The sequence below is a fragment of the Sciurus vulgaris genome (assembly GCF_902686455.1).
Source record: "Sciurus vulgaris genome assembly, chromosome: 8".
Classification (NCBI taxonomy): Eukaryota; Metazoa; Chordata; class Mammalia; order Rodentia; family Sciuridae; genus Sciurus; species Sciurus vulgaris.
The window spans coordinates 143,626,091-143,638,370 of NC_136468.1; the positions used below are offsets into that span (position 1 = coordinate 143,626,091).

Consider the following 12,280-nt stretch of genomic DNA (forward strand, 5'->3'; position numbering starts at 1 on the left):
GCGTGGTCTCCTGTCTACCCCTGGGAACCCTGATTCTCAAGGACTCCCTGCTCCCCAAAGGGCTGTGCTTCAAAAGTGAGGCCACCCGCTCCTCGGGCAGCAGGGGGGCTGCTACCAGGCAGCGTGGCCCTGGGGTGGGGCAGCACTGTGCCCTGGGATCGGGCTCTGCGGCCCCCGTCTGTCCACCTGCTGCCCAGGCCACAGGAGGCAGAGGTGTCTGGAGAGCCAGGCTGGCGCCTGCTCCCTGGCCTTCCACCCTCCCTGCCAGCAGAGCTGGACAGAGCCCCTCGCTCTGACCCTGCTCTGCCTCCTTGGCCACCCAACCTCTCTCAGACACCCGGGGACGCCAGGGCCACGGGGAATCCGGCTAAGGAGCGCTGCCCAAACTCCTGCACCAACCGAGGTCAGGCCAAGCGCCTCTGGCCCCAGAGCCACAGAGGGCAGCGGCCCAGGCATGGAGGGGTTGGGCCGGGCTGCAGCTGCTCGCCCCTGAGCGCCCCGCTGCAGCCCAGAGCATGGATGCAGGCTGTGAGGGACGCCGCTGTCCACGGCGCAGGCCGCTGTCCATGGCGCAGGTCGTCCTTGCAGACGTCCTTTACCTGAACAAGTGAATTGCAAGGACAGGGACTGCAGAAGGCCCTTCAGGAGCTGGCCCTGCACCTGAGAGCTGCCCTCAGGCGCAACCGCAGCCCCCCCTGGCTCTCCCCGTCCTGGGCACGGGTCCCCCCAGAGGGGACGTGGCATCACTAGGGAAACACCACCCGGGCACTTGGGTTCCTTCCTTCCTAAGTGGTTTTGTCCCTAAAGCCGACACGGGTGCTTGCGACAGAGCCGTGGGGAGTCAGTGGGGACGCAGGCAGGGACGGGCCTGCCTGCAAGAGCAGCGGAGGCAGGCCAGCCCTGCAGAGGTGGCAGGCTCGAGTCGAGGGGTCTTCTTGTGAAGGGGCTTCTGTAGCTCCCCACGGCCCAGAGCTGGGTGGCGACTGATGCCTTCTGCGAGCCGGCACTGGCGCTAAGGGAGCCAGGCGGGTGGCTGCCTGCGACCTCCGTCTTCCCCCATGTAGGTGTGTGCACGAGCCGGACAGCGCGTCCCCACAACGTCCCGGCGCGTGCGTAGTAGGTAGTACTGTGGTATCATTGCATAGAAGAAAGAGGCAGCTTTGCGGGCTGGGGCTAGGTGACGGTCTGGGAGCGCTGGCGGCTGCCTGGGGGTGGTGGGGCAGAGGGGACGGTGACGCTGCCCAGCTGCTGCCGCAGTTTCTCCTGCTCCCGGGCGTGCTCCTCGTACCACTCCTGGAGAGATGCAGGGGCGCTGAGGGCCACCCTCCCGCCACCGCATGCCCCTGTCCCAGCCCTGCCCCGACCCAGGGGCAGCCAAGTACGCGGACAGCGGGGCTCAGCTGCTGGCCCACCCCGGGCTGAATCCCCGCCTGCCCGGCACATGCGGGTTCTGGGATGCCACCCTGCCCCAAGGGGGCGGTGCAGCCTCTTCTCTGTGCACAGAGGTGGGCGCCCTGCTGGTGACATGCCCGGCACAGTCACCACCCCGGGTCCCTGCAGGCACAGGGCTCGCCTGTGACCTGTGCACAGCATCTTTGGTGTTCACCAAGGGAGCCCCCTGTTACCCCTTTGGAGCTTGGCAGAAGTGTGTCCCCATTTTATACCCAAGAAAGCCCGGGCTCAGATGCTGTGCCAAGCTGAGGTCTCTTCTAACTGCCGTGATACTACCGCCACCCTCCAACGGGGTGGGAGGCCTTCTGGAGAAGCAGCTTGGCCCCCGGGTCAATTTTTTGGGACCTGGGGCCCTTGGGTAGTGAAGGGGTTAGAGTCACCCACGGTTTTAGAAGAACAGAACCACAGGCTTTGGGAGCTTGCAGAGTACTCTGGCGGCCTCTCTCAGAAGGGCACCACACCTGCTCCTGAGCACCTGTCCCCACTGCGCAGTGACCCCTGTCACAGATGGAACGGAACCCAGAGCTGGGTCTGTGACACCATTCCATGTTTCTGTGACACTGAGTCACTGGGCCACTGCTCCTCTGCCCAGGAAGGTCGACCAGACTCTCACGCTCTAGAGTATCGGTGTCCCTCCGGCACCTCTGGTCCCCGTCTCCCGGGCAGGGACTCCGCTTGCCCTGCTCAGGAAGACAGGACTCCCAGCAGCGAGGGCTCCGGAAATCAGTGCAGCTGCTGGGGCTGGTGTGGGAGACCCTCCCCATTGCCCTGGGGACCCCCGGGGAAAGGAAAGGCCACAGCAGGGCCCGGCGGCAGCCTGCAATCGGGGGTTCTGTCAGGAGACAGTGCAGCCCACGTGGTACCTGGAAGATTCGTAATGCAGTTGCCAATATGGACAGATTGGGAAATCGTGGAAAGAAAAAAACTTAACTTCTCTTTTCTCTCAAAAAAAGTCCAACTAATCACCCCCACGAGGAGCTGGGCACACAGGGCCTTATTTCCACCAGGCAACGCACGGCTGGGAATGAAACGGAAGTGCCACTTTCTTTGGGAGCACATCCTCGTCCAGGTGGCCACGGTGCCCAGCCCTCCGTCTGCCCCTCCTGCTGGGCACGTCTGCGTTCGCAGCTCCAACTCAGAGTAACAGGTGCTGGAGACTCGCCGGGGCAGTGACGCCACGGGACAGGCCACTGAGAACGGCCTCTGCTTGCCAGCCAGCAAGGGGTCAGGCTGAGCAGCCCCAAGCCTCCGCAGCACAGGCAGTGGAGACTCGCGTGTCCCCAGACCTCCCCCCTCCACTGGCACCAGACCCGCGAGCCCGCCAGCATGGCGGCGGGGAGGGCGGCAGGGCCTACCTGGATCTCCTCCTGGTACATCTTCAGGCTTAGGTCGCATTTGGTCCTCGATCTCCGTCCCAGAAACACCAGGGAGTTTTGCTGAAGAAGGGCAGAGGCTGCTGGACCCACCGTGCCAGGGCCCTGGTGTCCTGCCACCCAGGAGTGTCCCCAACACTCAGCCACGCTAACCTGCTCCTGCGGCCGCTTACCTGGTGTCTCTCCATCTGCGAGAGGGTCTCGAGCAGCCGGGTGACATCGGAGGCGGTCCCCTGTGCCTCCCGGTAGAGTTCCAGCATGGCGACCAGCTCGTCCTTGGAGAGCTCCTTCTCCAGGGTGATGCCACTGTCCACTGCAGGGAGGGCGGCAGGGGCTGCAGCTCCGAGGCCCCGGCCCTCCGTGGGTCCTAAGCCTCTGCCCCCCTCAGCCTCTGGGACCCCCTTCCTCCCATGCTGGTATCAGGACTGTAGTCTGGCCGCAGCCCGCCGGGGACAGAGACCTCAAGGGACCTCCAGGCGGAAGAGAACAGCCAGCTTCCACAGAGCTGGGGACCAACAGCAAGCTGCACCGACGCTCTGGGGAGAATTTGGAAAGGACCAAGGATGGGCACGAAGAGAGCCGTGCACCCGGACAGTGAGGCCTTCCTGAAGCTGCCTTGGGAGCAGCGCCTGGCCTCTGTAGCCGGCGCGGTCACGCCACCTGAACTGCAGGAGGACCAGGCATCACTCAGAAACCAACAAGAAAAGTTCGACCCGACTCGGCCAGAGACAGAGCTCTCCATCTCCCTCGGCTCCCAGCCTCTGGGCTCAGGCTGGGGAGGACGGGCTGCGGCCTCCACACGAGGCCCCTCTGCATGGGTATCTTAAACCACGACGCTACCGTTCTTAGTTCACAGTGAGATCGTGAGCAGTCTTCTGCCGTCAAATATTTGCTAATCAATACAAGAGCTCTAGACAGACAGGCTGAACCACCAGGGGACTGGCTACCACAATCAGCCGGCCAAGACCTGACCAACAGACAGACAGAGGGGCAGCCACCACCCGAGACCCCTCCGCACAGACCTTCTGAGCCCTGGTTCTTGCGGCTGTAGTTCATCCGGAAGACGAAGGCCTCCAGGATGAAGGCCACGATGATGGTCATCACCACCTGACGGGAGGGGGGGTCAGCTGCGTGGGCCACGCCCCTCGGGGCCCAGGGAGCAGGGCAGAGGCCTACCATGGTCACAATGTAGAAGGTCATGAAGTACAGGCGGCTCCAGTGGGAGGTCTGCGAGGTGACCCCTTCCTGCGACAGGAAGCAGCGGTGAGCTCCAGGCCCCTCCACCCGGCCAGGGCCAGGCCTCCCCACCCGACAGACCCTCCTGATCTGCTTTTGAAAATCGCCTCCCTCCGTCTAGCTATCCCGGCCACTGTGTGAGCCGGGATATTCTCAGGATGGCCGGCTGGTCCCAGACTGGCTCGGCTGTCTATCAAAAGCAGGGTTGGGGCCTGGGGAGTTTAAAGAAGGGGAGGAACCAAGAACCTCTGCACAGCACTCCCCTTGCTAGAGACAACGCCCCACGTCCCGCCTCTGCCCTGAGCACTGGCACCACGGGCGGGCCACTGCGCCCACAGGCCACACGGCTGCACGGGCCCAACGGCAGGGAAAAGGCCAAGTGCAGCCCACAGTGAGGGCGGTGCCTGTCTGTGCCGCGGCCCCTGCAGCACCCGGCCAGCCTGACGCAGGACCCCAAGCCCTGCAGCGCAGGACCAGTGACGCACCCTGCCATGGGGACTCACCATGATGATGTACCAGTTGTTGACGACCGTGAGCTCAAACAAGGTCACTGCGGAGGGAGGGGAAGCGTCTGGTCAGAGCCGCTCCGCGCGGGCAGCTGCCAGGCCCCTCCTCCCCAGGCACGGGCACTAAAACCAGAGTGAACATGGCAGCCCCAGGCCCCTCCTTCCCGGAAGTCCTTCCGCCTCGGCCTGTCCCCGGAAGGGCATGCCCTTTGCCTCAGAGCTGCCACGGCCCAGGGCTGGGGCGGGGCCTCACGAGGTGCAGCTCTGGGCTGTCGGGAGGGTTCCCCCTTCCCCATCTGGCAGGACCACGTCCCTCCAGCCTTGTCCCACTGGCTTATCTGTGGCGCTGAGGTCAGGCCTGAGTTGGACAGCATGGGACCCTGCAGCAGCACCAACATGGCTGGACCTCCCTGCGGCCGGCACTGTGCCAGCGGGTGGCACTCTGGTGCCAGGCTGCACCCTGCCACCTGAGGCATGAAGTTCTCTCCCCCAGGGTGGGAAAGTGTCAGGCAAAGGAATAAAATCTGGTGGACGAGGGGGCCCTAGACCTGGCCTGGACTCCAGCCCTCCAGCTGGGCCAGAGGGGACTTCAGAGAAGGCGGCAAGCGGCTCAGCAGGGACAGCCTCACATGGGACCTGTGGAGACAAAGGGGGAGGCCGGAGGCCCCTCCTGCAGCTCCCACTCACCGAAGCTGTTCAGGATGTTGTCGAAGTTGTTGAGATAGTAGTAGCCCTCCTCCAGCACCGTGCCGTTGCCCATGGTGTGGTTGAGCCAGCGGTAGGCGTCTGCCACCGTGCTGGTGCTGCGGAGGAGGGGCGGGAGGGTCACACCCTGGTCACCCCCACAGACCAGCGCATGCAGGTCGAGGCCTGGCCCTGGCCTGCTGTCTCCCTGCTGGGCTTCCTCCCAGCCCTCTCTGGCTCCTGCTCTGGCCTCCATGAGGGGGGCCCCTGCCATCTCTGTGGGAGCCCCAGGCCTGCCCCCAGCCCCCTTCGCTGGGCCTGTCTGTGCAGCTGCAAGGCCACTTCTGCACGTGCCCCGCCTTAGGGGGCTCTAGGGTGGTGCCTGGCACCAGCCACCAGGAAGGAGAACGCTTCGCTGGGCTTCTAGAGCTCTGCCCTGGTGAGGGGCTGGTCCTCATTGTCCACTCTCCTTCACGGCCAGCCTGTTCAATTCCACACGCACGCTTCGCAAGTTCGTGCTGGGGCAGAGACCTGAGCCTCCTGCCAGCGGCCCCACCTGGCCAGAGCTGGGCCGGGCGCTTGAAGCAGCTCCCTGTGCCGTAGAGCTGGGCCCTGCCGCGGGCTCCGGCCACAGCCAGCTACAGCGTCCCTGGGACCTCATTAGTGCTTGCAGAGGCACCGGGCTCCTCGGAAGAGGACGCCGAGCTGAGCAGCAGGAGAGCCTGCAGCTCATGAGACGCCTCGGGGAGGGGCAGGGGCAGGGGCTGGTTCCCGCCCGCTGCCTCTGGAGCCTCACGGTCACAGTCTTCCTGCCGTGCGTCCACTGTCTCACCCCACCAGGCTGCCCCTAGGAGACCTGGTGCTTTCCGGTCCCTGGCCACTCCTGGAGGGATGGGACTCGGGGCCCTCTGGTCTGGGGAGGGGAGCTGCTGGGCCTGAACCCTGCCTGGGGGACAGGACCCTTGCTCAGGTCTCCTCATCTGAGGTCCCCACTGGGCTCCTGTGCCTAAGCACCGAGAGCAAGCAGAGTGCCGGGCCCGCGGGCGCTGTGATGCGGAGTCACCTCGCTGGGACAGGAGGCCCAGGCGGGCAGTCCCGCCGGGACCCGATGCCGGGTGCTCGAGGCCACTCACTTGCAGCAGTTGGGGTACAGCAGCCCGCAGAAGAATTCCATGCCCACGATGGCGAAGGAGTAGTAGAAGGTGAGCAGGGTGAGGCCAAGGCTGGGGGCGCAAGAGCACAGGTGACTGCGGGCCAGGAGGGCACCCGGCCGGCGGACCCCGGAGCCGACGGCAGGAGGCATGCCCCTAGCCAGGCTCGCGAGCGGAGCTGCCTGGCGTGGGAGGGACGGCCCCGCCCAGAGATGCACCCTTACCTGTGAAGGCGACTCACAGGGCCTTACCTGCAACGCAGACACGGAGGTAAGTGAGGGACAGCCCCGCCCCCCACGGGATAGCTCAGGCGGGTCAGCAGAGGAGAGCGTGCCGGGAGACCTGCGTGGCCAGACCAGTCTCCTTCCAGACCCTCGGCCCTCGAGCCTCAGTCCTTCCTGGGCCTCCGCCTTGCCCCTGCTACCACCCAGCTCCCGGCCCCCACGGGGCACGAGCCTCATGGCGCCTGGACCTGCAGGCCAGGGGGAGGGGCAGTACCTGGCCATCCGGGGCAGCAGCTCGAACATGGTGTCCAGCACGTCACGATACCGCTTCTTCAGCTTGAACAACCTGGGCGAGGCGGGACAGCGGCATGCGGAGGCAGAAGGGGCCAGGCCGCCTGGCGCACCTCCACCTGGGAGCTGGGCGCCCAGGCGCCTCATGGCACAGTGGGACGGGTCCTGCGGGCATAGGACGCTCCCCAGGGGCAGAGCCGAGCATGGTCTCCACAGCACCACATGGGAGGAGGCGGCAGCCCCTGTCTGCCATTTTATAAACGAGGCAGGTGATATGCAGGGGCAAAGCCTGGCTGTGTGAGGAGGGGACAGACCCAGGACAGGGAGGAGCTCAACAGGGGGACAGACACCCAGGACAGGGAGGGGCTCAACAGGGGGACAGACACCCAGGACAGGGAGGGGCTCAACAGGGGGACAGACACCCAGGACAGGGAGGAGCTCACAGAGGGACAGACACCCAGGACAGGGAGGGGCTCAACAGGGGGACAGACACCCAGGACAGGGAGGGGCTCAACAGGGGGACAGACACCCAGGACAGGGAGGAGCTCACAGAGGGACAGACACCCAGGACAGGGAGGGGCTCAACAGGGGGACAGACACCCAGGACAGGGAGGGGCTCAACAGGGGGACAGACACCCAGGACAGGGAGGGGCTCAACAGGGGGACAGACACCCAGGACAGGGAGGAGCTCACAGAGGGACAGACACCCAGGACAGGGAGGAGCTCAACAGGGGGACAGACACCCAGGACAGGGAGGAGCTCACAGAGGGACAGACACCCAGGACAGGGAGGAGCTCAACAGGGGGACAGACACCCAGGACAGGGAGGGGCTCACAGAGGGACAGACACCCAGGACAGGGAGGAGCTCAACAGAGGGACAGACACCCAGGACAGGGAGGAGCTCACAGAGGGACAGACACCCAGGACAGGGAGGGGCTCAACAGGGGGACAGACACCCAGGACAGGGAGGGGCTCAACAGGGGGACAGACACCCAGGACAGGGAGGGGCTCAACAGGGGGACAGACACCCAGGACAGGGAGGAGCTCACAGAGGGACAGACACCCAGGACAGGGAGGGGCTCAACAGGGGGACAGACACCCAGGACAGGGAGGAGCTCACAGAGGGACAGACACCCAGGACAGGGAGGGGCTCAACAGGGGGACAGACATCCAGGACAGGGAGGAGCTCACAGAGGGACAGACACCCAGGACAGGGAGGGGCTCAACAGGGGGACAGACACCCAGGACAGGGAGGAGCTCACAGAGGGACAGACACCCAGGACAGGGAGGAGCTCACAGAGGGACAGACACCCAGGACAGGGAGGAGCTCACAGAGGGACAGACACCCAGGACAGGGAGGGGCTGGCCTCAGGGGAGGCAGCGGCCCTGCCCCTCCTTGTCTGCGGGGCCCGGGTCCTGGCTCACCGGGGTTCTTCCCTTCCCCTCCCCAGAGCTCTCCCGCTGCCCCTGTGCCAGCCACACAGCGTCACCTCAGCAGCTGGAGGGGACGCAGGACCATGATGAAGTAGAAGGGCTCCATGTCGAGGGCCAGCGCCAGCAGTCCCAGGAGGGCCAACGCCGTGACAGAGAAGTCGAACCTGCCCAGGAGAGGCAGGTCAGCCGCCGCGCCCCGCTGCGCCCCCGCCTTGGCAGCCCAAGGCCAGCTGTGAGGCCAACAGCCCGCAGGGCCGCGTCCAGCCGGCCGGGGGAGCACCCTGCTCTGCCCTCGGTCCCTGAGGTTGGGCTGGCCGGGCCTGTTAGTCCAGGTCCTGGGGGCCAGGCCTCACACGCTGACTCCTGGGGACAAAGGCCTGGAACCGCCCCGCGGGCTCGGCCTAGTCTAATGACTGAGGGCAGCAGGCCCAGCCTCTGCGGTGCCCGGGACCTCTGGTCACCCGGGGCCTGTGGGGCCTGGGAACCCTGTGTGGGGAGCGGGATTTCCGGTGAGATTCCCAGCAGGGGGACGCAGGCTCTCCCCTCAGACACACAGACACACAGCCTTCCTGGACTTTCTGGGTGCTTTTTTTTAAGTCCTGGGACGGACCCGTGGGGCAAGCGCCTGACCACCGCGTGGCCCCCAGCCTTTCTCCTTCCCTTGGGATGGGGCCGTGCTGTCCCGGTCCTGGGCTAAGCAACCCTCCTGCCTCAGCCTCCCACGTGCTGAGCGCTCGGAACGCCCCCAGCACCCCGTGCTCCCATTCTCCAATCCCGTTTATCAACCGGCTTTCCTCTCTGCCCCCAAACTGCCCAGCTCCACAGGAGAGTGGACTCTGACGGGAGGTAAGGGCCCGGGCTCTCCTCACGGCTGGCCACGGAGGACATGGAGGCTCCTCCGGGGGCACGTGGTTACAGGAAAGGAGGAGGAGCCGATGACTCCAGAGAGCCTAAGGGACCTCAGGGCCACTGCAGGAGGGTGGGCGTGGTGACCGAGGGGCCTCAGACAGGAGGGGACCCTGGAAGCCCCTGAGCCGTGTGCGGACTGCTCCAGGGAGGCAGGACCTTCGTCTAGGAAAGGGCCCGGGTGCGGGTGTGCAGGAGTGGACTTAAGGCTGCCCTGGGAGCCTCAGCCCTGGGGAAGGAAGGAGTGGCCGTCCACTTACAGGTTCCATCCAGAGGACAGGTATTCCAGGGGCCCCAGGCCGGCAACCTTCAGGAACAGCTCCACCCCATAGACTGTGGACAGAGGGGCGGTCGGCACACACCCCAGCGCCTCCCCAGGGCTGCCTCGCGGCTCCCCACGGGCAGAGGCTGCTGGCCTGAGCCCAGGCCACACCCATACACGAGAGGGCCTGCCCGGGGTGGCTGATGGGGTATGCTGCCTAACAGAGACGCCACCCTCCTCTTCAGGGATGACCCAGAACCCCTCTGCCTGTGAAGAGGCTCCCTAAGCCCCTTCGTGGTGCCAGGCATCCTGCGGGCACCAGCGGGCAGAGCTGGCCGTGCCTGAGGGCACAGGGCATAGAGTATGGGGAGTGTGTGCAGCGAGTTCAGCCTTCAGGGGCGCCAGAGGGCCCGGCAGAGACAGAGCCTCGGCTCGGGTGGGGAGAACCTGGGTGGGCGCAGGGAGGTGTGGGCAGGGTCAGGGTCCCGCCCAGAGCGGAGCGCAAATGGCAAAGGCGGCCAGAGGGCAGCCCGGGGGGCGCTGGAGGGCTGAGTGCCGGGCGGCTCCCACCTGGACCTGGACCTGGACCTGCCCACGGAGGAGATCACCAGGAGCCAGGGACCAGACTGAGCTTCTGCCCCCTCCCCAGGTCCCCTTTCCCGGGGAGCCCCGAGAGGCTCCGCGACTCACTGGTGAGGAAGACCAGGTAACTCCAGGGCACGTGCTTGGAGAAGAAGTTCCCGCCTGCGAGACAGAGGAGCCGGCTCAGGGGTGAGCGGGGCCGCGCAGCAGGCGCCCCGCCCAGGCTCACCTTTCAGCGTGAAGGTCTCCACGAGGATCCACATCCCGTTGACCGCCACCACCGCGTCTGAAACAGGCCACAGAGGGGGCAGACAGGACGGGTGGGTTTGGAAACCTGCGGTCACGTCTGCATCTCTGGTTAACTTCTGGAAAGCTCTGGGCCGTGCAGACAACGGGGCTGCTCCACACACCCCTGGAGAGGAGCTTCCTTCTGCTCGGGGTCTTACCATGGAGCTAATTGACCAGGGCGTCACTCAGGAAATAGCTAGGAGTGTCTCAAAGCCCCTCTATATCACTGCAAGGATGCCGGAGATGGGGGATTATCCTGAGTTGGTGTAAACGCTGGCCAGCACCCAGGCCACCAAGCACAGAACACGTGGCTTCCCCTGGGGCATCTGAGTTTGGAATGGCCTGTGAACTACTTAGCAGAGGGGCACAGCACTGAGCCTTTTACCAGCAATCCATTGCTCAGGATTGACCCAATGACACACTTGCAAAATACAAAAGGAAGAATACCGGCAGCCACTCACAGCAGCACTATTTGAATGATCATCAGAGGGTGCTGGGTGGATGGACAGACTGTCGGATATTCACAAGACAGCGTACTGTCAGTGACAAGGAGGAAACCAGGCAGGCCTCTCTAGGTCACCCGAGTGGCCTCGAGGACGTGTTAACTGGGAAAGAAAGTCTCCAGGTGCTCCAGTTAACTTCAGACTGGGAGATACGCATATATGCATCTTGCAGTGTTCAGAAACCAGAAAGGAAAACCGTAAAGAAAGTCACCCCTAGGGGAGGTGACAGGAGGTCTTAGCTTCCTTGAATGTATTTTGTTTCACAGATCTGACTTAGGACCATGTAAATATTCTACATAATTATATTAAAAAGTTAAACAGAAGCAATCCCCCAAAATTTAAAACAAAATGAAATGAAGGAAGATAAACGTGTGTCCACATGGAGGAAAAACCCCAGCTGACTAAACGCAGTGGTCTGAGTGTCCTGGGGGGTGCACCTAGTCATTGCATCATTGGGACTGTGCTGGGACTGACTAACTGTGCCAGTGCCACCAGGAACCTGTGTTTTAAGACTCAGAGTCCAGACACGTCAGATTGGTAGAGTTAGGTAAGCACCCCAAAGGCCTGAATTTTGAGTATCAGGATAAACACACAACAGTCATCATTTATTTATTTTGATACTAGGGATTGAACCCAGGAGTGCTTAACCACTGAGCCGCATCCTTTTTCATATTTTATTTAGAGACAGGGTCTCACTGAGTTGCTCAGGGCCTTGCTAAGTTGCTGAGGCTGGCTTTGAACTTGAGATCCTCCTGCCTCAGCCTTCTGAGTCGCTGGGATTACAGGTGTGCACCACTGCGCCCACAACATAGTTACCTCTCGAAAGGTAATATGCTAGCCCCTTCCACGGAAAAGCCTAATGACGGTGACCCATCCTAAGCAAAGAGCACCCCTAGCACGTCAGATTGCGGTCTCTAAACACCTCTAAAAGGAACCAGAGCGTCTTGCAAAGGCTGAATCTGCTTGAGACTGCAGATTGGCACTGTCCAAGAGAACTTTCTGTGGCAATGGACATAGTCCTATCTGTACTGTTGGTCACTGTTTGTGGCTACTGAGCACTTGAAATGCAATGGGTAACTGAATTTTATCTTAAATTAGTTTAGAAGTTAGTAGCAGAGTCTCGACATAACTGCCTAATCACAGGCAACAGGCAGCAGGGGAGCGCGAAGCCCCGAGGAAGGACTCCAATCCCGCCTCCTCACCAGCCCTGCAGGAGGAAGAGGAGGGGAAAGAATCTCAAGGGTGAAACAGACCCGGGAGAAGTCGTGCTCTGGTTCTGGAATCCAGATCTAAAGCGAGCAGGAGCCAGAGCCCAGGTCCAGGGGACCAGGAAGGACTGGCCCTGCAGGGACTGCTGACCTTGGAGCTAGGCACACGGTCACACTGTT

At 63.4% G+C, this 12,280-nt stretch overlaps 1 protein-coding gene across 5 annotated transcripts in view; it reads right to left on the reverse strand.

Moving 5' to 3' along the window:
• Positions 1 to 1,049: 1,049 nt before the first annotated feature.
• The window catches only part of TPCN1 (two pore segment channel 1), a 52,240-nt gene continuing 41,009 nt past the window's right edge, over positions 1,050 to 12,280 (reverse strand). For 3 of the 5 annotated variants that reach the window (XM_079151577.1, XM_079151576.1, XM_079151578.1), the window contains 13 exons: positions 10,331 to 10,387; positions 10,210 to 10,263; positions 9,518 to 9,590; positions 8,408 to 8,515; positions 6,901 to 6,972; positions 6,385 to 6,474; positions 5,255 to 5,370; positions 4,565 to 4,611; positions 4,002 to 4,070; positions 3,848 to 3,932; positions 2,999 to 3,138; positions 2,808 to 2,888; positions 1,050 to 1,293 (listed from right to left, as the gene is read on the reverse strand). In XM_079151577.1, the coding sequence (XP_079007703.1) occupies positions 1,174 to 1,293; positions 2,808 to 2,888; positions 2,999 to 3,138; positions 3,848 to 3,932; positions 4,002 to 4,070; positions 4,565 to 4,611; positions 5,255 to 5,370; positions 6,385 to 6,474; positions 6,901 to 6,972; positions 8,408 to 8,515; positions 9,518 to 9,590; positions 10,210 to 10,263; positions 10,331 to 10,387 (1,112 nt within the window). In that variant the 3' untranslated portion in view covers positions 1,050 to 1,173. Of the gene's footprint in view, positions 1,294 to 2,807; positions 2,889 to 2,998; positions 3,139 to 3,847; positions 3,933 to 4,001; positions 4,071 to 4,564; positions 4,612 to 5,254; positions 5,371 to 6,384; positions 6,475 to 6,626; positions 6,654 to 6,900; positions 6,973 to 8,407; positions 8,516 to 9,517; positions 9,591 to 10,209; positions 10,388 to 12,280 lie in introns of those variants that run through there. The other 2 variants (XM_079151579.1, XR_013765847.1) reach the window with 2 other exon arrangements.